Source organism: Nyctereutes procyonoides, unplaced genomic scaffold (genome assembly GCF_905146905.1).
Source record: "Nyctereutes procyonoides isolate TBG_1078 unplaced genomic scaffold, NYPRO_anot_genome, whole genome shotgun sequence".
Classification (NCBI taxonomy): Eukaryota; Metazoa; Chordata; class Mammalia; order Carnivora; family Canidae; genus Nyctereutes; species Nyctereutes procyonoides.
In genome coordinates, this window is record NW_026575026.1 from 3,230,393 (window position 1) to 3,256,126 (window position 25,734).

The 25,734-nt window shown below is 36.9% G+C and overlaps 1 protein-coding gene across 1 annotated transcript in view; it reads right to left on the reverse strand.

The window, feature by feature from the left end:
• The window catches only part of FBXL17 (F-box and leucine rich repeat protein 17), a 487,709-nt gene that overhangs the window by 311,837 nt on the left and 150,138 nt on the right, over positions 1–25,734 (reverse strand). Inside the window, exon 5 of the mRNA XM_055315274.1 lies at positions 20,664–20,771. Coding sequence (XP_055171249.1) covers positions 20,664–20,771 — 108 coding nt within the window. The remainder of the gene's footprint in view (positions 1–20,663; positions 20,772–25,734) is intronic.

Genomic DNA, 25,734 nt, shown 5'->3' on the forward strand with positions numbered 1-25,734 from the left:
CACTCAAAAAGGAATGCAGAAGATATTATTCCTATGAACAAAAACTACTTTTTGAGCACCTATTATGTACCAGAGGCTATGCTAGCTGCTCAAAATACAGCAGTGAACAAAACAGACAAAAATCCCTGTCTACACTCCTGGTTGGAAACAAGTGAGGGGAACAATAAACAAGTAAACCAAGTATATAGTATGTTAAAGTGCTAAGTACTATTGAGAAATCATAAAGCAAGGCAAGGCAGATAGAAAACAGTGGAGGGAAGGGAGATGGGATGTGATTTAAATAAGCAGTCAAGGATGATCTCATTGAGAAGATGATCAAAGAACACAGATTTGAAGGAGGTGAGGGAGCACACAAAACATGGGGATGTCTGGGGCAAGACTCAGAGCAAAGGTCCTGGGGTGGGAACAGGTGAACATATTGAAGGATTAGTGAGGAGCCAGAGGGGCTATGGCAGGGTCAACAGAAAGAGAACTAACAGGAGACATAGCCAAAGAGGTGAGTAAGGAAGGGCAGACTACATGAAACTTTGTAGGACAAAGTAGTAAGGATTTTAGCTTTTGCACTGAGGAATTTGGGAAGCCACTGGGAGCGTTTGTGTGGGAGTATGACTTGATCTAACTTACATTTTTAAACGATCTTCCCTGTGAGTCTAGAATAGGAGCAAAGGTGGAAACAGGGAGAGGCTACATTGAATTAATCCAGTCAATCAATATCAGTGACTTGGACCACAGTGACAGCAGCCGGACAGGATATGAAAAATCAGATTTTGGATATATTTGAAAGTAGAAACAACAGAATGTTTTTGACAAATATATCATGGAGAGAAAGAGAAAAAGAAGAATCAAGGTTGATTCTAAGGCTTCTGGGTTGAGCTCATGGAAGGTATTGTTGGCATTAACTAAGATGGCTTGGTAGCAGGTAGGAAGAGTTTGGTTTTGATTATGTTATGTCTGTGATGCCCATTAGACAGCCAAGAAAAAATGTCAAGTAAACTTAGAAGTCATGAGCACATAAATGGCATTTATACTTCTAAATTTAATATATGGAAGTTTAATTATATAGAAATATGCTAAATTCTTTATATGTAAATTATATAATTTACATTTAATTATATATTTTTATAAATAGAAATTATATAATTTATACATAAATTATATATAAATATGTTAAATTCTTTAGGTACAAGGATAGCAACCTTCCAATTTGTAGTGAGTAAAGGAAATAAAATACTACTTAACTGATAAAATTAATATGCAGGCATACATACCCATAGTAATAAAATATAATACATAATGAGCTAGACTGATTCTAAAAAAAATTAAAAATGCATTAGCAGCAATGGGCTCCTGAGCCATCAGGGGCAGTTACAGGCTAGTTTCATTTCCTATTGAGGCATAATTCAGCCTTCGTGGCTCCCATGCACATCCTCTGTACAACTGCCTGGGATGCCCACGGTCCGAGCACAAGACTGCTCTTCGTACACCCACTGATGTTGCTCAATCACAGCCTAGAAAAAAGTCAATGAGAGACTGTTCCTCCCACTAGAGTCACAGGCAAACTACCACAAATCAGGGCCATGGCTATTCGCCTTTGTGTCATGAGCCCAACTAGCTATATTAGGTACATCAAACTCATTTATTAAATGCTTATTGCTGAATGAATAAATTTGACATCAGGAGATATTATTCATATGAACAGTAACTACTTATTGAGCACCAATTACATGTCACAGGCTATTCGAAATACTGTTTCAGGGAGTGTGAATCAAGCTTTAAAGATAATTTCACTGATTTAGGTTTCCAGAGATCAAGTATCCCTTTAACTATATCAAATGCAGGATCTACAGCTCTGAAGCTCCATGTTTTTAAAAGTGATATATGAACATAAATTTCACAATATCGAAGCATTACATAACCAAAAACAACAATCTCGTTCCACAGAATTAAAGATCATTTTAGAACAAGAAGCATAATCAATTCACTATTTACATGTTTATTTTTAACATGAAGAAACAATTTTTTTTAAAAGCTTCTATAAGTTGTCAGCATTTTGAAGTGTGTGGCAGGAATCCTGAATAGTTCACCAAAATTTTAATCACTGTCTTCTGCTGCAGAAATGTGAATTTGTTAATTGGATTTCTGCATCTTAGTATACCAATTCAGAATGGACGCTCCGCTCCTCCTCTTTCACTCTGGCAGGCAGCAGTCTCTAATTGACTTTTTCCTGGGACTTTCCTTTCCACCAAATCCCTTTCTATTTTCCATATAAGATTTCTGGAGCTCAAAATGAACTACAAACAGCACTTAAAGTTAGCAGTACTAAGCAGCCCTGTCATTTCTTTACCCAGCAGCAGCCAAGAAACAGAACTTCTCTCAATTAAAAAAATAAAATGTTCACACTGTTTCACTTAAGAAAAAAAATCAAAGCTTAAATAAATTAAGGGCAAATTAAGTCAAATGTGAATGCAAACAAGGGGAGATTATTTCATCTAATTGGACTGGTTGTGTACTTCTCTTTCATTTTCTTTTACCAAGGTCAGAGATCTGTTATTAAAAAAAAAAAAAGACCGTTCAAGGAATTCTGAACCCATTTCAGTCACTAGCATCATACAGCACACTTCAGTGTGTCAAAAGTTTTGGAAATACATTCCAAAAAAAGGTTTTACAACCTAATTTTTCAAAGTAGTAAAATAAATGAAACTTAACCCAGGACAAACTGAACTAAGGGCAAAAGCTTATCATATTCAAGCCAAGCGACCTGTACACTCACCTCTTAATCATATACTATTAAGGCAAAACCACCATATTATTCCATTCTTTATTTTTAAACATGTGCAGCTGGAAAACAAAGGAATAACATTAATGGCTTTTAATTAAAAAAAAATATTCTGGGGACATCTGGATGGCTCAGCGGTTGAGTGTCTGCCTTTGGCTCAGGTCATGATCATGGATCCTGGGATTGAGTCCCGCATCAGGCTGCCTGCAGGGAGCCTGCTTCTCCCTCTGCCTGTGCCTCTGCCTCTCTCTCTGTGTCTCCCATGAATAAATAGATAAAATCTTTAAAAAAAATTTTTTTAAATTAAAAAATATTCTGACATGTTTATTTTCTGGCATTCCGGAAATATTATAGAAATATTGTGCCTATTGTCTAAAATAAGACGTCTATTTTTTTTTCTTTCTTCTCAGTTTAGAATTGCAATTGGGACTCAACTTCACATAGAAAATCTCCTAGAGCCTGCCTTGCTTGCACTCTCATTTCTGGGCATCAGCTGAAGTCCATAGCTCAGAGTAAAAAGTACCTAAACCTTAATTTCAGAAATGATTCCTCCTATTCTGTGACCAGGTGCTGTTTCAGGGAGATGAACCAAGAAACCCTGGTGCATAGAATAACCACCTGCTGAGCCCCCTCCCCCCATCTCTGGGCCTTCCATACCACCAGAATAAAGATCTCCCGACATAAGGAGGAGCACTATGAGGCCTGTGTCAATAGGGCACCCGCAGCTCCTCTCTGAGACCTGCCCTGTAGGTGTGGAGCACTCGGAGTCACCAGAGAGGAGAAGAACTAACCCAGGCATCCAGCAGCAGCTTTCTCTCCTCTCAAACTCTAAGCCATTTTTATGAGAAGAAACATTCCAAAACATATATGTAACTTCTCCTTCCTATCATCCCCCTGCCTAGTCCCCAAATAAAATCCCAAATACTCCTTCTAGTTGAAACACACATCTGGGACTAACAATCTAAAAATTAATCAATCGGATCATCACTACTAATGAGAAAGGAGTCACAGAATCCATCAAAAGAAATCAAGATACAAGTTTGGAAAAAATACTTCTTCATTTCTGGCATTGTACTTGATTTCATTGTTCATGGTATTGCCCAAGTGCCCCAATCACTATGATAATGAAAGAATGAACACTTTGCAGGTGAGAAAAATCTTAGAAGACTCAAACTTTTTAAAGGGCATGCAAAGATGTATACTCCAAATCCAAGTCAGGAATTCTCCAAACACTAAATCAGATTTCAGATGTTTTACCTCTGTGCTATAATAACCATTCCAAGAAACGACTGCATTTGGTTTAAAATATGTTTAAATTTGGAATTGGTAAGTTTTAGTTCCTGACTCTGCTAATCACACTCAAGAGCTAAAAGTGAATGATCTAAAATTCTCGACTATTATCTGTGCTATAGGCAGTATATCAGTTATCAATAAGAAATGGTAATCAGAAAGAAGGTCTTTAGGAAATTTTCTTTGATATTAAATAATGTAGATCATGAAATTACATTATCATTAAAACAGATAATACAAATATTTCCAAAAGAAACTATAAAAATTCTGTAACTTTGATTTATATATTAAAATACTACTTTCTGATACAAAGAACTATCCATCTATAATACTACTCTCTCAACCTATGTTGTCCATCTCTGAGTAAAAAAAACCTTCAACCTTCATCCAAAAAAAAAAAAAAAAAACACCTTCAACCAAATGAGATGAATTTAAAATAACAGTAGCTAGTGTATAGCTAAGGTATAATTTTAAATATCAAATTATGATGCACTCTAATAATACATACTGTGAGTCAGTTATACCTTCTCATATCAATGAGAAAAGTATGACCAAGCTTTTTGAAAATTAAAAAAATAAACAAGTAGACAGGACTGCATGTTATTTTTAAATTATCAGCCAAAACCATCAAGATATAACTTAAATTAACTAGTAACGAATAACCAGTAAGTCAAATAACTAGTTCACAACTTAATTTCTTAGTCAAATATTTCTCTTTGTCTTCGCCTCTGTGAACTGACATTATAGATTACAGCACTGAGAAAACATTTAAATGTCGGTTTTGCTAGGAGCATGTATAAAAACTATCTTTCTATAATTAAGCAACTAGCCCACTAGCCCACTTTTGGGACTCACCATGACCTTGTGGCTTCCTTATTCTTAAGGGTCACATAGCTAGCCGCCCCTATCTCTCTAGCTGTAGCTTGTCTAGATCCAGAGCAGAAGTATGGCTAGTGATGGTCCGAGCAAGGGTCAAGACTAACTTAAATCTTACATTATGTGCCATTCTCTGCTTTGCGCTTTGCCACTGTTACAAGACTCCCTGAGAGGAAAAAAATATCAGTTCTATTCTCTTAAGTGAGGTCTCATGGAAGAAACCTAGAATTACACAAAAAGATGTATTACGGTCTAAACAGGAAAACAGAAACCATTGTAAGTATTCATTAAATTACATAAAGGGAATTTCATTAAGGAAATTGGTTACTCTGGTGAAGCAGAGGCTGAGAAGAAACACTGCAGAGGCTGGTGTGAACTAGAGATTTCACAACAGCGGGAAGAAAATGCACCCCCAAGGCTGGAGGGACAGAAGGAGGAGTCACTGTTACTGGAACCCACAGTCTCTGGCTATTCAACGCAAGGTGGAGCCTGTCCAGGGCTAGAACCACAGAGGAAATAAAGCTTTGCCAGTAACACAAACTGTGAGAGAGAGAGCAACAGAAATACCCTAGTTTCTCCCCACCCCTTCCTCCTGGCTGCCTCCCACTAGATGCAGTCAAGCAAATGAAGCCCCCTGTGATGCAGAAATGCATGCTTAGGGAGAAAAAAGGACCTGAGGGCTAAGAGACCCAGGATCAGAGCAAAGTAAAAGGAAAGAAAGGGGGAAAGGGATCCTGTTCCCAGCAAAGAAAAAAAGCAGTCCAACTAATGGGGAGTTCTTTATAACAACCCAGAAGCATAATTTCCAGAGTATTTCTGCAACTTGCCTGAGAAACACAGGGTGCTAACCAGCTTTGTTTTCGTTTTCAAGCTAGATAAAAGCTGTAAAAGTCATCGCTTGCACTGCTTTCTCAGGCACAGGTGTATTATTTAATTTTTAAAGATCCAAGATTGATAGCCAATTTCATGTTGAAAAAGTACCTCTGATTAAACATAATAACAAAGCATATTCTCTAGTGAATATAATAGAAAAAGTTCCAGTGGGAAGCTTTCTTTTGGAGAAAAAAAGAAAATGTTGATGGCCAATCATCCCACTAGGATACAATCAATCGAAGAGAAGTCTACAGTAGGGGAAGCAGCTATGTTCCTAAAGGTTCTGTAAATACAGTATGATCAACAGCTTTTGTGTAAATGCCTGTGATACCTCTGGGCTGGAGAGCAAACATGTAAGGAGCTCAACTGTGGTTGGTCAATGTACTCTACTGACCTCTATTATTGGGCCAGCGCGTCTGGAGAGAGGGAGTTCAGAACCAAACTTCACTCCAAAAATTATTGTGGAAAATAATGAATAATAATACGTAGGCCCAAATTCTGGTTAAATATTGAGAATTCAAGCTAAAAGTTCAGGACATACACCCCTACCGTCGCATAAATAAATTAGCTTTTGACTAACAGAGAGTTACTATGGAAATGAATTCCCTATTGTCCAAGATTGTGACCACAATAAAGACACAACATAATTTATCTTCCTTTCAGTATCCAGGAGCCCCTTTTTTTTAGATCATCATTACCAACATGGTACAATGTTACACAGAATTGTAGAGAAAAATCTAATTACTTGGGTTCTGAGTAATGATTAATGATTGACATAGTGTGGGTGTCTACTGTGTTTGAGTATGTGAGTGACTGAATATATAATATGTTCATAAACAGGCATTTCTCTGTGGCTGACAAGATCTGCCCAGGTGCAGTGAAAACAGCACTTTAGAAGGTAATTAAAAATAAAACATTGTTAAATATTGTATAATCATTCGAAACTATTAACTGAATTTAACTGCTCGTGGTTTTATATAATTGAATATGTCCCTTAAACCAATATGGATTCTATTTAAGTCTAATTCTCAATAAGTGTTTATTTTAAATTAATAAATGAGATTTGCTTACTTTACTTTTTTTCAGTAATATATTTTCTCATTAAGTTTCATTATAAATTATTCTCATTAGGCCCCCAAAATGATTTCTCTAATTCGGGCAACTCTGTTCTGTTATGGCCCCATCCGTGTCTAATATCACTATTTATGTATAAACCACAAGACTAAGTGAAGTAGACTCACACTGATCCCTAAATAAAATTTCTCTCACGAAACAGTGTGAATGAATTTGAAAGTCTAAGAAAGCATGAAAGCAACATCTCCTAATCTTTCTCAGATAAAGACTGACCTCATGTGTTAGAGACCAGATAAATAAAGTTGAAATCCTTTTTTATAAGAATATTTGCAACAAAACCACAATTTCTGAATAATGAGTGTGTGATAAAAATTCAAGGAGTAAAATGAGGACGGTATAAGCAAAGTAAAATAATATTTAAAATATAAAAGCCAAGATACAAGAAAGCCCCTTTCAGAAAGAGATTACCAACTTTCCTCATTTTACATTATATATTTATATTAAAGCCTAAAGGAACCATTTTATCAAAGGATAGATACAACAAAGAAACTCATTTGTTCAATATACTTGTTAGAACTTCCACAATCTGAGTCATTTGAAAGATGAATTCGTTTTACTAGTGTCACATTGATACATCCTGCCATTGTAGATGTTGAAAGGAAAATGTAGCACAAACAAATATATATTACAAGTAGAGAATGAGTAACAGAGTTATAAAATATAAAGGGTAGCCTCATCTAACAGGGATTACTGATTTTACAGAATCGAAAACTAAATGTGATAAATTGCTACAGCTTATTTATTTTACCTTGCCTATGCTAATTTAGAAAAGTAAAAATCAAAGTCACTAATTCATGTAGTAATAAGGTACAACAGTATATTCCCCCAATTATATTGCTATATTAGGAATTATTTAAAATGACTTCATTAAAAATACTATTTTAGTTGTTCAGTGCATGAACTTAAAATCATTAAATAACCCTTCAAGGGTTCAGCTGGGAAAGGAAAGGAAAACAAAACAAAACAATGAAGAGCAGACATATAGTCATTAATCTTAAGGTTTAGGACTGATACTAAGGTAGAAAAAAAAGGATCATAATGATTTTAATTAATTAAGATATATTTTCATGAAAATTATTTTACATTTTTATTTTAATGAAAGAATAGGAACAGATTAGGACTACTTACAGGTAACTTTTGTACACCAAAATGCTTATTTTTCTTATTACTTTATTTTTTTACTACTTCTTTAGTTATGCTCTAAGCACTCTTCCTCTACAATCCTAGAGGTAAGTAGATGCTATTATTATTCTTATTTTAGAGATGAGGAAATTGAGGCAAAGAAATGTGGTGGTTAGCCCCCAAGTCATAGAATTAGTAGTGATGCCATTAACTTTGATGACAGAAATAAGTGCTTTGCCATCCATTGCAAACTTCTAAGAAAAAAATCAGTTAATGAATCTTGATAATCATCGCCTATATTTTCAACATCCAGGTTTTGGGCCCAGTTCGTAAGCTTGAAAGGCATGGTCATCCAACAAAAACACCCCTTCACAATACTCACTGGCTCATACTCACTATGAGATATTTTAGAGCTGAATGAAATTAAGAGCATATATTTTTACCTATCTCAAAATAACACACAAGTGCTATAATCATTTAGAAACAAATGAAACGATAATCTATGACTAAACAACAATATCATCCCTAAAGTAGCAAAATAGTATATTCTTCCTTCAGAATAAGGCATTCTAAACTGATCAGGAGTTTGGAAATATAAAAGGCAAGAAAATTCCTCTTTCATTTCTCTGGATACACAAAAAAAGGCAAAAATTGAGTTAGTTGCATGAATGAACATTCTTTCAGTTACTTATGTTAAATTGACTGAAAAAAATCAATTTTGTTTTCCTTTAGAAAACATTTCATACTTTCAGCCATAAGCAATTTTAAAATATGTGGGTTTTTTTTAAGTTCTTTAAATGTGATTATGGTCTAAGGAAATATCAGAAGTTTGAACATTTTGTTTAGTTGTCTGTTACATTTTCCAAAAAATTCTGTTTAAAAACAGAAACAAACATTAAAAACTCCAACCAAACCCACACCTGATAGACCTTAAGAATTCAGATCATGCTTATAACTTGAATAAAGCAATAAGATCTAATATAGCATCAGAATTAATATTAACTAAAACTCACTTTATAATATTTAGTAGTCTTATATATATATTCATATTTTAAAATAATATTAGCATAACTTTAGAATATCAACAATCTAAAAAGCCAGGAACCCCAAAGTTTTTAAATATAACAAATATTTGGTAAAATTCACCAGGGAAGCAACTTGCACCTGGAGTATTATTGGAGAGAAAGTTTTTAACCATAAATAAAATGTCCTTAAGAGATATAGGGATATTCAAGTTATGTACTCTTTCTTGAGTAAGCTTTGGTAGTCTGTGTCTTTCAAATAAATTTTTCATTTCATCTGGTTTGTTGATTTTAGAGGCATAAACACGTATAATATTCCCTTGTTATCCTTTTTACATCTGTAGAATCTGTAGTCCTGTTGTGATATTGGCAAGTTGTATCTTTGTCTCTTTCTCTCCTTTTCTTCTGAATAGAGATTTATCAGTTTCATCTATTTTATCACAGAACCAGCTTTTGGGTTCAATAATTTTTTCCTTTTATTCTTGTTTTCCATTTCATTGACCTCCTTTCCATCTTTATTATTTCCTTTTCTCTGCTTATTTTGAGTTTAATTTACTCTTCTTCAAGTTTCACAAGGTAGAAGCTCATGAGGGAAAAGGTCACTAATTTGAGAACTTCCTTTTTTCCTTATATAGGTGCTTACTGCCATTAAATTTACATAGTAAAGGATGTTTTATCAGCATCACATTAAATCATCAGTGTTGTGTTTTCATTCTCATTCAGTTCAAAATACTTGCTAATTTCTCTTTTGATTTCTTCCGTACTTGTGGATTATTTAGGATTGGGTGCTCAGAGGAGATCATCTACAGATGTCTGGGATTCCCTATGGAGTTCTCTCCACTCCAGTACTCTGTCCTCTGAATTCTGGCTGCCTTGGTCTCCCTGTTCTGTCTCAACTCACAGTATGTGCTGAGTTTTGCTTGGGTTACCCCTCCTTGTGCCACAAGCTGGAAATTCTCCAATGCTTTAGATGGAGGTAGTCATAGGACTCCTCTTGCTTCTCATATCTCAGGGATCACTGTCCTTCATTGAATCTTTAAGATTACCATTTCATATATTTTGTCTGTTTTGGGGGGATGTTTCAGGAAAAAGAGTAAATCTGGTCCCTATCACTCCACCTAACCTGGAAAAAGAGATACTGTTTTGCTTTTTTATATATCACTATGAATTCAAGATTTTTATAAATTTGGTTTGTTTTAATCCATTGCAGTCATTTTTCTTCTTGATGCTCAAAGTACACCAATCTAGACCAGTGGAAACCACTTCATGTTCGCTTTGGGTCCTTCTGAAATGTTTCTACTAGCTCCTTTAGTGGCAAATGATATTTAGGCACTACACTAGATACTAGGGGTTGAATACATATTTGCATTTGCTGAATCTGTTTCTAAAAAACAGGAGGAAGAACAAGACAGATTTTATAATATTTTATAATTTTATAATATTTTATATTTATAAATAGGTACACTGCAGTGAAAAGAACAAACACCTGTGTTGGAAAAGACTCAATTCTCTCACATATAACACAAGTGACTAACATTCTCAACTGTTAAATGGAGACCTCAAAAGTTCATAGTATTTCTTCCTAATACTGATCTATAGTTTCCAAACACAGTCTGGTGAACCTCACTTGATCTTCTCAACTTGGGTTCATTCAGTCTCAGCTATTTCTAGACTTTAATTTACAGTCATAGGAGCGTAGAAGGAAGACCTCCAATATTGTTTGCTATTAGCAGAATTTCTCTGAAGACTAAAGGTGTGTAGTCAGTAAATATTGCAAAGTGAATAAGAGTCTTGCCCAGGTTAAGCACATCAAAGTAAAATCAAACCGAAGGAACCATATTTAAAGGATATGAATATCCTTCCACCTGTTCCCAATCTTCTATCTTCTTCCCGAGCTTTCACAAATCCCCAATTTTCCTTTCTAAATTACCAAAGATTTGACATTTCTTAGTTTCAGGGAGAGCCCTGCATAGTCCCTTCCAGGTCAATGATTCTTAAATGTGTAGATTCTTCTGGGTACAAGAAACGAGACAGATCACCTAATTCAGGCACATCTCTTCATAGACAGGAAACTAAGGCATGGAGATTTTATGTCATTTGTTGTTAGCAAACTGAGAGCCAGAGACTTAGAAAAGTAGTATGTCAGAGAGAATTTCTAAACCATATAAAATTAAACATATTTAGACCAATAGCTCTCAACACTCTGTATCTCACACAACTCTAGTCATTTACTTATAACACACCATGATAATAAGGATGATACAACTTGCTAGCAGCATTTATATACTAATAAACATTTTGTGAATGTAAATTACATTTTGTGTAATGTCTTAGTATGAAAACTGCCAGAATGCAAATATCTTACCAAAAAAATTTTTTATTTTCATTAAAACCTGAGTTCTACCCTTGGTTTTCAAGAGATAAAACAATTTAAACAGCTTTGCAGAAGCTATGCATGCTAAAATGAATCTAGGAAACTAAGCAATATTATACCACAAACCAGTCTTCTCATTAAAGCAAAAAACTGTGCTGAGCAACAAAGATGATCCTCAAAAGTCTGTGGACCAGCTTTGATATTAATCCAGTAGATTCAAACTACTGACAATCAAAACCACCAATTCTGGCCTATCATCTTCAGAAGAACATTCTCAGCAATTTGAGCCTTCCAAAACAGACATTTGCTATTTGCTATAGCTGCTATTTTGTCACAGAGAGTCATTCTGATCTTTTAAGTACCAGTGTACCATAATTTTTGGCCATCTCAAAATGCTCAGAGAAGCACTTACTGATCTAATAAGTCTTGTTTTGTCTTTAATGAGTACAATTTCAAGTGATCATAAAAATCCCACATATGGTCATTATAACACCGGTTGTGCACAATCTGTTCATCCGAAGGCATTTCTACTCTACACTATAAACAACATTAGATGTGACTAGAAAAACATTCATCCACCAAGATGTTCAGGCCAAGGCTATAGGAAATGAATAAAAATTATGGTTATGTATGGTCTTGGTTACACTAAGATAGTCTGACAGAGCAATAATTGAGAATAACATGCTTTTCTTCTCCACTAGCTTTAGGCTCTGATCCTCAAAATACAATTAAAGCTGATCAGTTATCAGTCACTGAAGACACAGGACAACCAGAGGACCTGTTTCAGACACACTAGACCCAAATAGTGATTTGATGTTTTTTTCTCAAAGTTAGCTCTAACTTTCCAGCAATTTAGATATTGCAAAATTTTAATATTAGTAGCCAACATTTACCTAGCATTCACTGCAATCTTGATAGTGAAGCAAGCACCTTGCATATATTATTTCAATTAATACCCTGAAGAAGAATTTCTCCACTTAGATAATTAAGGGCCAGAGCTAAGATTCAAACCGAAGCTAACAATAGAGCCCAGGCTCCAATCCACTGTGCCTTATTGCCAGAGTCCTAAGGAATTCACAATCATTTGCCCTTTTTTCTAGGAAGGAAAGAAAAAGAGTATTTCCCACTAAACTGTAAGCTTAAAGAGACCTGAAGAGACCAAACCCACAGAGACCTGGATCTCACCTGTTTTATTTCAACACTGTGCTGCTAACACAGCAGTTTCCTGATAGTAGTGAAATTAAGAAAGGGTGAGTGAGAAGGTTACTCAGCTATTACACGGAAAAGGCCAGACTCATACCTATTCTCCTAAGTACTATATGATACAGTTAAAATGTATACAGTAACAAATTTCAGATAATACACAGATAAATTTGTAGCCGCCTTTCCATTAACACATTAGGAATTAGTTCCTAATTATTTTAAAGTTCTGAAGTGAAGATGACACAGAAGTGAGAGATTCCAAAGAAATTGGCATTATCATCATTGCTAAAATATGAGATTTCATATATTCGGTACATAAGCGAACTCTCTGAACTAGGTTAATTTTTGACACAGACTCACCTTTCTTTTCATTTTACATATTCAGCTTAATCATATGCAACCGGCCATATTCACCTCCTAAAAGGCAAAGGCTCAAAGGACCTAGTGATATGTAAGCAGTTAAAACCTCAGTCAAGGAGCAGCGTCCAAGCTGCCGAGGAGCAGGAGACCTTAGTTTCATCTGGTCCCAGAATTCAGCTGGATGGCTATTAAATCATTCGGAACACCTGCGAACCCAACCGGAGTTCTAGGAAAAGAATCCCTGCAACTCTACAAATAGAAAAGCGACCCCTTTCTGCAAGGTAGGAGGTGTGGAGAAGTGAATCAAGGTGATCTGGGGACGATAAGCGGGGGAGGGGAGGGGGCCTCCTAAGCTGCTACTGGACAGTACAGAGCAGCAAAGAGCAAGATCAGCCCTGAATCCTCGGCGGGACAGTGTGGTCTCAGGGTCACAGGAAGAGGGGGTGTGTGTGCAGCAGACTGCCAGGCATCTGCCATCAGCAAGCCTGGGGTGGGGAGGATGGGGTGGGGGTTGGGGGATGGGGGGAGTGGAGGGGATGGGGGGGTGGGCTCAGGTTTCAGCACAGTGTTGCTCTAAACCACAGACCACAGCACAGGCAGGTGACCGCTCTCCACACAGGGCCCAGCAAGTGGCCGAAATGGCTCGAGAACCCCACCTCCACGAGAGGAGTACATGGGTGCAAGCCGCAGGAGTCTGGAGGATTTGGAGACCCGAGATAGGGTCAGATAGGGCCGTGTGCCTGAGACAGAAACTCTCGGTCCCAGGCCGGGTGAGCGCGAGTGTGGACAGAATCCAGGGAGAGGAGGGACTGCTTGTCCCTGAGGGCGCCCTGGGGGGGGGGGGGGCGCGGGTCCTGAACTTTCGGCTCTGGGGCTAGGGACTGGGAGGCCCCTATTTTCATCCTCATCCTCTAAAGCGCACAGAAAGCCTTCAGGGAACACAAGGCACCTAGAGCAACTGGGAGCAGAAGCCTTGGCCTGGCCCCCGGCAGGGGCGGTGCAGTGCTGCCCAGGGACAAAGCACCTGCGAACCACATGGTGCAGTGCAGGAGAGTGGGTGCTCAGCAAAACATCCAGCCCAGAGCAAATCGACCATCACTGGAAGGACAAACTCCAGGCCTGGGGAATACAGCCTACAGAACTCATGGGGTTCTCCCCAACGGTTCTTTAGTCTTGCAATGTTAATTTTTTTCTCTTTCCTTTTTCAATCAATTTTTATTTAATCACGTTTTTAGTCTTTTTTAATTTTCATTTTTACAGTTACAGTCTATCTTTTGCATTGTACTTAATTTTGTGTGTGTGTATTTATTTATTTATTTATTTATTTATAATTTTGGGACACAGTTTCTTCTAACAGACCAAAATATACCCAGAATATAGTGTATGGCTCTATTCGCTTCACCTGTCTGACTGATCATATCTGCTTTTTTCTTTTTGTTAAAGTTTTTTAATTTTCATCTTTATGCTACATTCTATCCTTTCAATATAGTTAATTTTATTTTTCTTTACAACACTAAGATGTAGTTTATTCTAACAAACCAAAATGCAATCAGGATATAGTGTATTGTTCTGTTCTGTTCACCTGTTTATATTCCTTTTTTTTTCTTTTAATTTTCATTCTTACAGTTACCTTCTATCCTTTCATTGCATTTATTTTTTTATACATATATAAGTTTTCTTTCGTTACAATTTTGGGATCTAGTCTTCTAACAAATGGACCAAAACACACACAGGATCCAGTATATTGCTCTATTCTCTTCACCTGTCTGATTATATTCTTTTTATCAAATTTTTTTGTCTGTTTCTGGTCTCTTCTGATTTGTTTAGTGTATATTTCTCTGAAGTCATTGTTGCTATTTTAGTATTTTGTTCTCTCATTTATCTATTCTTTTCTGAATGGAACAACAAGATGGAAAACTCACCTCAAAGAAGAGAACAAGAGGTAGTATTGATTGTCAGGGACCTAATCAGTATGGACATAAGTAAGATGTCAGAACTAGAGTTCAAATAATGATTATAAAGATACCAGCTGGGCTTGAAAAAAAGCATGGAAGACACCAGAGAACCTCTTCCTGGAGAAATAAAAGAACTAAAATCTAATCAATTTGAAATCAAAAAGGCTATTAATGAAATGCAGCCAAAAATGGAGACTCTAATTGCTAGGATAAGTGAGGCAGAAGAGAGAATTAGTGATACAGAAGAAAAAATGATGAAGAATAAAGAAACTGAAAAAAAGAGATAAACAACAACTAGATTATGAGGGAAGAATCTGAGAGATAAGTGAGAGCATAAAGCAAAACAACATTAGAATAATTGGGATCCAAAAAGGAAAGGAAGGGGGGTACGGGGGAGAAGGTATGGAAACAGGCATTCAAGTACAGGAGACACAGAGAACCCTCCCTCAAAATCAATAAAAATAGGTCAACACCCCAACATATAATAGTGAAACTTGCAAATCTAAGGTGCAAAGAGAAAATCCTGAAAGCAGCTCATGACCAGAGATCCATAACCTCCAAGGGTAGAAACAATAGACTGGCAACAGACCTCTCCACAGAGACCTGGCAGGACAGAAAGGACTGGCATGATATATTCAGGGCACTAAATGAGAAAAACATGCAGCCAAGAATACTTTATCCAGATAGGATGTCATTAAAATAAAAGGAGAGATAAAAAGCTTCCAGATCAAACAGAAATTAAAAGAATTTGTGATCACCAAACCAGCCCTACAAGAAATATTAAAAGGGATCCTTTAAGTGAAGACAGAGCCCAAAAGTAACGTACACCGGAAAGGAACAGAGACAATATACAGAAAGAGTGACTTTATAGGTAATAAAAGGCACTAAATTCAGACCTTTCAATGGTTACTTTGAATGCAAATGGGCCAGAAGCCCCAGTCAAAAGACACAGGGTATTAGATTGGATAAGAAAGCAAGACCCATTGATATGCTGTCTGCAAGAGACTCATTTCAGACCCAAAGACACCTCCAGATTTAAAGTGAGGGGGTGGAAAACCATTTCTCATGATAATGGACATCAAAAGAAAGCTGGGGTGGCAATCCTATATCAGATAAATTAGATTTTAAACCAAAGACTGTAATAAGGAATGAGGAAGGACACTCTATCATAATTAAAGAGTCTATCCAACCAGACGATCTACCAATTGTAAATATTTATGCCCCTAACATGGGAGTAGCCAATTATACAATTAATTGTATAATTAATTGTAAGCCAATTAATAACAAAAAGAAACACATTGATAATAACAGAATCATAGTAGGGGATTTAAACACCTCACTCGCTGCAATGGACAGATCATCTGAGGAGAAGATCAACAAGGAAACAAGGGCTTTGAATGACACACTGGACCAGATGGACTTCATGGGTATATTCAGAATATTCCACCCTAAAGCAATAGAATGCACATTCTTCTCCAGTGAACATGGAACATTCTCCAGAATAGATCACTTACTGGGTCACAAATCAGGTCTCAACCAGTACCAAATGACTGGGATCATTCCCTGCCTATTTTCAGACCACATACTTTGAAACTGGAACTCAGTCACATGAAGAAACTTAGAAAGAACTCAAATTTTAAAATTCATGGAAACAAATGAAAATGAAAATACAACTGTTCAAAACCTTTGGGATGCAGCAAAGGCAGTCCTAAGAGGTAAGTATATAACAATATAAGCCTTTTTCAAGAAACAAGAAAAGTCTCAAATACACAGCCTAATCTTACACCTAAAGGAGCTGGAGAAAAAACAGCAAATAAAGGTTAAACCCAACAGGAGAAGAGAAATAATAAAGATTAGAGCAGAAATCCAAGAAATAGAAAGCGAAAATATGTAGAAAAGATCAATGAAACTATGAGCTGGTTAAGAATTAATAAAATTGATAAATCACTGGCCAGACTTATCAAAAAGAAAATAGAAAGAACCCAAATAAATAAAATTATGAATGAAGGGGGAGAGATCACAACCAACACCAAAGAAATACAAACAAGTATAAGAACATATTATGAGCAACTATTATGCCGACAAAGAAGGCAACCTGGAAGAAATGGATGTATTCCTAGAGACATATAAAACTACCAAAACTGAAAGAGGAGAGATAGGATAACTGAATAGACCCATAACCAACAAGAAAATGGAAAGTAGTCACCAAAAATCTCCCAACAAATAAAGAGTCCAGGGCTGGATGGCTTCCCAGGGGAATTCTACCAAACATTTAAAAAAGAACTAATACCTATTCTTCTGAAGCCGTTTCAAAAAATACAAATGGAAGGAAAACTTCCAAACTCTTTCTATGAGGCCAGCATTACCTTGATCCCAAAGACAAAGAGTCCCTAAAAAAAGAGAATTACAGACGAGTATCTCTGATGAACATGGATGCCAAAATTCTCACCAAAATACTAGCAAATAGGATCAAACAGTACATTTAATGGATTATTCACCATGACAAAGTGGGATTTATTCCTGAGCTGCAAGGGTGGTTCAACATCCATAAATCCATCAATGTGATTCACCACATTAATAAAAGAAAGGACAAGAACCATATGATCCTCTCAATAGATGCAGAAAAAGCATTTGAAAAAGTACAGCATTCTTTCTTGATTAAAATTCTTCACAATGTAGGATTAGAGGGAACATACCTCAGTATCATAAAATCCATAAAAGGAAAGCCCACAAAGAATATCATTCTCAGATTTTACCCTAAGCTCAGGAACATGGGAGGGATGTTCAGTCTTACCAATGATGTTCAACATAGCATTAGAAGTCCTAGCCTCAGTAAACAGACAACAAAAAGAAATAAACGGCATCTGAATTGGCAGAGAAGAAATTAAACTCTCATTCTTTGCAGATGACATGATACTCTATATGAAAAACCCAAAAGACTCCACCCCAAAATTGCCAGAACTCATACAGGAATCAGCAAAGTGGCAGGATATAAAATCAATGCACAGAAATTAGTTTCATTTCTATACAATAATAATGAGATGGGAGAAAGAGAAATTAAGGACTTGATCTCATTTACAATGGTACCCAAAATCATAAAATACCTAGGAATAAACCTAAACAAAGAGGCAAAGGATCTGTATTCAGAAAACTACAGAACACTTATGAAAGAAATTGAGGAAGACACAAAGAGATGGAAAAACGTTCCATATTCATGGATTGGAAGAACAAATATTGTTAAAATATGCTACCTAGAGCGACCTATACATTCAATGCATTCCCTATCAAAATACTATCAACTTATTTCACAGAGTTGGAAATAATCCTAAAATTTGTATTGAACCAGAAAAGATTCCCAATAGCCTAAAGGAATGTTGAAAAAGAAAACCAAAACTGGTGGCATCAGATTTCTGGACTTCAAGCTGTATTACAAAGCTGTGGTCATCAAGACAGAGTGGTACTGGCACAAAAACACATAGATCAGTGGAACAGACTAGAGTACCCAGAAATGGGCCCTCAACTCTACGGTCATCTAATCTTTGACAAAGCAGAAAGAATGACTATTTAATGGCAAAAAGACAGTCTCTTTAACAAAGAGTAAATTAGACAGCGACCTGCAGGAGAATGAAACTGGACCATTCTCTTACATCAGACACAAAAATAGAATCAAAATTGATTAAAGACCTAAATGTGAGACAAGAATCCATCAAAATCCAACCTTTGTGACCTCAGCCACAGCAACTTCTTATTAGATATGTCTCCAAAGGCAAGTGAAACAAAGGCAAAAATGAACCACTGAGACTTCATCAAGATAAAAAGCTTCTGCTCAGCAAAAGAAACAGTCAACAAAACCAAAAAACAACCGACAGAATGGGAGAAGATATTTGCAAATGACATATCAGATAAAGGGCTAGTATCTAAGATCTATAAAGAACTAGTATCCAAAATCTATAAACTCAACACCCTGAGAACAAGTAATCTAATTTAAGAAATGGGCCGAAGACATGGACAGACATTTCTTCAAAGACGACTTACAAATGGCCAACAGACACATGAAAAAATGTATCACTTGGCACCAGGCAAATACAAATCAAAACCACAATGAGACACCACCTCATACCAGTCAGAATGGCTGAAATTAACAAGACAGGAAATGATAGATGTTGACGAGGATGCAGAAAAAGGATGCAGGAAAACCTTCTTGCAGGGACTATAAGCTGGTACAGCAACTCTGGAAAACAGTATGGAAGCTCCTCAAAAAACTGAAAATAGAGCTATCCTATGACCCAACAATTGCACGACTGGGTATTTACCCCAAAGATACAAATGTAGTGATCTGAGGAGGCACCTGCACCCCAATGTTTATAGCAGCAATGTCCACAATAGTCAAATTATGGAAAGAGCCCAGATGTTCACTGACAGGTGAATGGATAAAGAAGATGTGGTATATACACAATGGAATACCACTCAGCCATCAAAAAAATGAAATCTTGCCATTTGCAATGATGTAGATGGAACTAGAGGGTATTATGCTAAGTGAAATAAGTCAATCAGAGAAAGATAATTATCATATGATCTCACTTATATGTGGAATTTAAGAAACAAAATAGAGGATCATAGGGGAAGAGAGGAAAAAACAAAACGAGATGAAATCAGAGAGGGAGACAAACAATAAGAGACTCTTAATCACAGGGAACAAACTGAGGGTCTCTGGAGGGGTGGGGGATGGGAAGATGGGGTAACTGGGTGGCAGGCATTAAGGAGGGCACGTGATGTAATGAGGAATGAGTGTTATTTAACACTAATGAATCACTGACCTCCACCTCTGAACCCAATAATACATTATATGTTAATTAACTGAATTTAAAATAAAATAAACAAAACCTCAATCAAAATATATTCTAGGGATCCCTGGGTGGTGCAGCGGTTTGGCGCCTGCCTTTGGCCCAGGGCGCGATCCTGGAGACCCGGGATCGAATCCCACATCGGGCTCCCGATGCATGGAGCCTGCTTCTCCCTCTGCCTGTGTCTCTGCCTCTCTCTCTCTCTCTCCCTGTGACTATCATAAATAAATAAAAAAAAAAATTTTTTTTAAATATATATATTCTAAATGTAATAAATTAATGCTTAAACAATTTTTGTCATACAGATCATTTTTAATGCATATATTTCATAGTCATTAGCAATGAAAAAACAAAAAAAAAGTTTCTTATTTAAATGAATCCCATTTAAGAAAAGCTAAGTTTGGTATTGTTGCTTTAAACTGATTTTAACTATCAAACCATAATACACATCTGTTAACAGTCTGCTCCTCAATCAAGTACATTTAACAATGCTAGGGCACTGATATGAATGACAGGAACACTAAGGAAGGGGCACCTGGGTGGCTCAGTCGGTTAAGCATCTGCCCTCAGCTCAGGTCAAGATCTCCTGGAATCGAGCCGAGCTGGAGACAGGCCTCATGCTCAGCAGGGAGTCTGCTTCTCCCTCTCCCTCACCCTCTGCCACTCCCGGGACTCAGGTCTCTCTCTAATAAAATGAAAAAAAAAAAAAAAGAGAAAGAGAAAAGAAAAGAAAAGAAAAGAAAAGAAAAGAAAAGAAAAGAAAAGAAAAGAAAAGAAAAGAAAAGAAAAGAAAAGAAAAAAGAAAAGCTAAGGGGATGGAACCATGGAACCTACCTTGGTTAGGTGAATGACTCCTTTCGAAGTAACTGAACAACCCATGAAGCCAACATACTGAAGTTCAGGACAGTGTTCAGCGAATGCTTTCACCGACTGATCTGTTACCTAGGGAAGAGACGTGAAGAAAGTTATCAAAGGTGGTGTTCCAGTGAGTGGAAGGATTTGGCTCCTGCACATTCCTTCTCTCCTATCTGGCATCACTAATATTTTCCTTTCCACTGGATCATTTGAATCTGTATACAAACACGTAGCAAAATCTTCTGTAGGTTTTTTTTGTTTATTCATTTAATCTCTACAGCCAGCATGGGGGTCAAACTCACAACCCCAAGATCACCAGTCTCATGCTCTTCTGAATGAGCCAGCCAGGAACCTCTCTCCTGTGTTTTGTTTTGTTTTGTTTTAATTCTTCCTTTGTCCTAAATTCCCTTTTCTCTATCATGCCATTTTTTTTTACTTCTTCATAGAAAACATACCAAAGATGTAGACATTCTCTATCATTTCTTCTATCAAATCTCTCTTGACATATAAATTTTCTATTGACATATAATTCACATATTATAAAATTTACCCTTTCAAAGGGTACAGTTCAGTGTTTTTTAGCATCTTCACAAGGCTGTGCAACCAGCACCAATATCTAATTCTAGAAAAAGCTCATCACCCCCAAAAGAAAACCTATGTCCTCTGTTCCAACCCCGTGCCCAACCCCTAGCATTCTTCTGTCTCTATGGATTTTCTCAGTCTGAACATTTTTTATAATGGAAATTATATAATTGCTTCCTAAAATGCAATAATGGTCTCTTTATAAGGTTTCTCAAGTGTTTCTTCTAAAGAATCTGATTTTGCCCCTCATTGCTTCAAACTTTTTAAATTTGGGTAGCGTGATGGTTAATTCTATGTGTCAACTTGACTATATTGTGGAGTGCCCAAATATTTTGTGAAATGGTATTCTGGAAAGGTCTGTGAGGATATTTCTGATGATATTACCCTTTTAAATGCAAACTGAGGAAAGCACACTGTCCCCCTCAATGTGAGTGGGCTTCATCTAAGCCATCTGAGGTGTAAATGGAACAAAAAAGTTGAGGAAGGGAGAATTTGCTCTCTCTCTTTCTCTCCTTTATCTGGTTATCTTCGTCTCCTACCTTCTGATTCAAACTTGGATAGAACTTATACTGTTGGCTCTACTGGTTTTTACGCCTTTGGACTCAGATTAGAACTGTATCATCAGCTTTCCTGCATCTCCAGATTGCAACCTCAGAATTTGGAACTTCTTGGCTTCTGTAAACACATGAGTCAATTCCTTATAATAATCTCTTTACAGAAACACACACACACACACACACACACACATCCCCTTGTATGAGTTGTTTCTCGAGAAAACCCTAATGTAATACGTATTAGAAAACCTGCATTTATTAAAACCTCAGAACCAAAAAAGGTGAGGCCTAAGAATCTACATTTTTAATAAACCCTTGAGTGACTCTTAAACATGTGAAAGTTTGAGGTCCCAGTGCTGCAAAGAAATTACCTTGACACCTTTTGACATTTCTACCCAACCCTGCTTTAAACAAAAGCCAGAGTTAAATTTATTTTCTGTCCCCTCCCCGCCACTCTCCAGAAAATTTCAGTGTATAAAATAATCCTCGTGTAATTGTGCTAAAATTTTCTTAACTGTTCCACAAAGTGGTAGCTTTTAAAAGAAGGTCCAAATATTCTCTACCATAGGCTTAATTTCAGATTCACTATCCTCACAGTCAAGACGAAATCAACAAGTTAAACACCTTTGTTAGTTTCTCAAACAGCAGCGACAATTCTCCTTTGCATTAGCTTTATTATGGGTGACTCTTTGTATCTTCCTTATCTATTCTGAATAGATATTAGAAAATAAAGGTATGTGGGTAGCATTAATTCTAAAACAATCACAAGAACATCTTCCTAAAATAATGAAACCAACAGCATCCATGGTACATCTGATAAAAGATTAATTCTGCCCTCAAAAAGTAAAGTATGCTTTAGCATATTAAGACTAAGGGTGCCATTGATAAATTAAAAATTGGCCTTCCTGACACTCAGCTTTCTAAAAAATGTTCTGTTAACAAAGAATATTCCAGGCAACTAAAATTGCTGGAAGCCTCAATGGAAACTAATTTCTATTTTTTTACAAGGGGGGTGGGAGCTAATAGAGGTTAAATACTTACGGTCAGTTGGTTAAATACCCTGCCCAATCTCACTCTAACATCTAGCCTTTCCTGCATCCATCTTCAAGGAAAGAAGAGGGAACTCAGATAAGGATTAAGGACATACATGAGAAAGCTCAGATACAAGGTGTTAAATCTTTCAGACAGAAGAGAAAGGGGTACTAAATATTTGGTTTGCGGGTCTTTCTCATTCAGCTCAAGCAATCAGAATAAAAGAGCTCAGCATCAACAGAGTCCCAGAAGTCAAGGAAGACCTTGGGGTATAGAAACACTCTTAGTAGGCTTGGGTATGTCTTAGGAGACTAACAAAAGGGCCTTGAAGATTTGGGTGGGGTCTGGTTCTGTTCCCAAGGATAGAAGATTGGTTAGAAATTGGAGGCTAAACATCTGGCAAAAAGAAATATAGACTGCAAGAGGCAGGCACTGGTGAGTGTCAGCTTCTCTGAGACCCTGCAACCTGACCTGCCTCTTTTCAAATCCCAGGTGGACCACTTATTAGCTGTATGATTTTAAGCAAGTCACTTCATCTCTCTATACTTTGTTCCTTCTCTACTACAGAGAAAATCATAGTACCTAGCTCACAGGGTAAAATATGAGGGTAGATAATGCATGTAAAATGCTTTGAACAGTGCAAGGTACATTGCAATTGCTCAATACATTTTAGCTATTATCATCAAAATCATTGCATGTTCTCCTCCTTTCTTCTGCATTCTAATTCTTAGCCAAGACTAAGGTGTTGACATGTGTAAGAAAATAAGTCAAAAAAAAAAAAAAAACATAGTCAAAGCATGCTAGCTTACTCTTCTATTTATTCCAAGAGATTTTGATCATAATTTGGGGGCTCTAGATTATGGGCTAACCATGGGATGAGAGTGAGGCAGACGTAGGTAGAAGTTTATTACTGATCCATTATGGTAAAAAGAATTTCATTTTGTTAAGGTTCTCAGCCTCTCTGCACATCAGAATCACCTAAAGAGCTTCCCGATTTAATTTCTGGCAGAGAACTGCATCAATTTCATTCTAAAAGCTCCCCAGGAGAGTCTAACGTGCAGCCTGGGTTATGAACAAGTTCCAAGGCCTTTCATTCACAGTGTGGTCCTCAGACCAACAGCACTGGCATCACTTGGAGCTTGTTAAAAATGCAAAATCTCAGACCCCATCACAGACCTACTGAATCCTAATCTGCATTTTAATAAGATCCCCAGGTGATTCTTTTTTTTTTCCAATGTATGAATTTATAAGTAATCTCTACACCCAATGTAGGGCTCAAACTCACAACCCTAAGATCAAGAGTCTTATGCTTTATGGACTAAGCCAGCCAAGTGCCCCCCAAGGTGATTCTTATGCACCTGAAACCTTGAGGAATACTGTTGAAGTATAAGGGATTATGTCATTTTCTTGGGGACAGAGAAAGCAAAAATTGGGTAGCTATCTATCTCATAACCCAAGTGCTATGGAGAATTTTTAAAACAGTTTGAATGGGTTATAATTTATATACCATAAAATCCACCCATTGGAAGGCATAGTTCATTGGGTTTTAGTAACTTATACAGTTGTGCAACCATCACCACAATCCAGTTTTAAAGTGCTTCCATTACAGCACTCCCAAAATTCCCTTTATTCTTTTTGTCCATATGCAGTGACTCACAGCTCCCACCACTAGGCAACCAGTGACCTGCTTTCTATAGCTGTAGAATTTTGCCTTTTCTAGAAATTCCATATAAATAGAATTATACCATAAGCAGTGCTTTGTTTCTAGCTTCTTTCACTAGCATAACGTATGGATGTTCATCCTTGCTGCTACACGTATCATTTTTTTGCTGAGCAGAATTCCATCATATAGCTAGCTACAAGACCTTTTATTTATCTGTTCACCAGATGATAAATACTTGAATTCTCCAGTTTGGGTTTTGATAAATAATGCTGCTGTGATCATTCACATACAATCCTTTGTATGGACATATATTTTCATTTCTCTTGGATAAATATCTAGAGAGAGAATTGCTGACTCATGTAAGTTTCGTTTTTCACACATTTTTAAAACTAGGTTGTCTTAGTAAGTTGTAAGAGCTCTTTATATACTCTGGATACAAGTCCTTTATCAGATACCTGTTTCATAAATATTTTATTCCATCCTGTGCTTTGTCTTTTCATTTTCTTAATGGTGCTCTTAGCTCTAGCATTTAGGTCTATAGTGCTCTAGGAGTTAATTTTTGTGAATACTGTGTAAGGTGATCATTCATGTTTTTGCATACAAACATCCAACCATTTGTCTAAAAAAAAACTATATGCTATAAAGGAATGCTAAAAATCTCCAACTTGAGGGGCACCTGGGTGGCTTAGTCAGTTCAGTTTAAGATTCATGGTGGCAGCTCAGGTCTTGATCTCACGGTCATGAGTTTGAGCCCCATGTTGGGCTCCATACTGGGCATGGAGCCTACCTAAGGGAGAACAACAAAAACTCCAACCTGGAATGGTTGGCCTTGAAGGATTATATTTATTGAGAGACTGTGGGAAAACCAGGCAGCAGACAGGAATTAGTATGCAAACAGAAACGTAGCTCAGGTTTTGGAAAGAAGCATCAAAAAAGAAGGGGAGAATGAGATCAGCTTGCAAAGCAAATTTTTAACTTTTTTTTTAATTTATTTATGATAGTCAGACACAGAGAGAGAGAGAGAGGCAGAGACATAGGCAGAGGGAGAAGCAGACTCCATGCACCGGGAGCCCAACATGGGATTCGATCCTGGGTCTCCAGGATCGCGCCCTGGGCCAAAGGCAGGCGCTAAACCGCTGTGCCACCCAGGGATCCCAAATTTTTAACTTTTAATCAAAGCTGTGATGGAGAGGAAGAGGAAGATGAACCTCAGATTCAA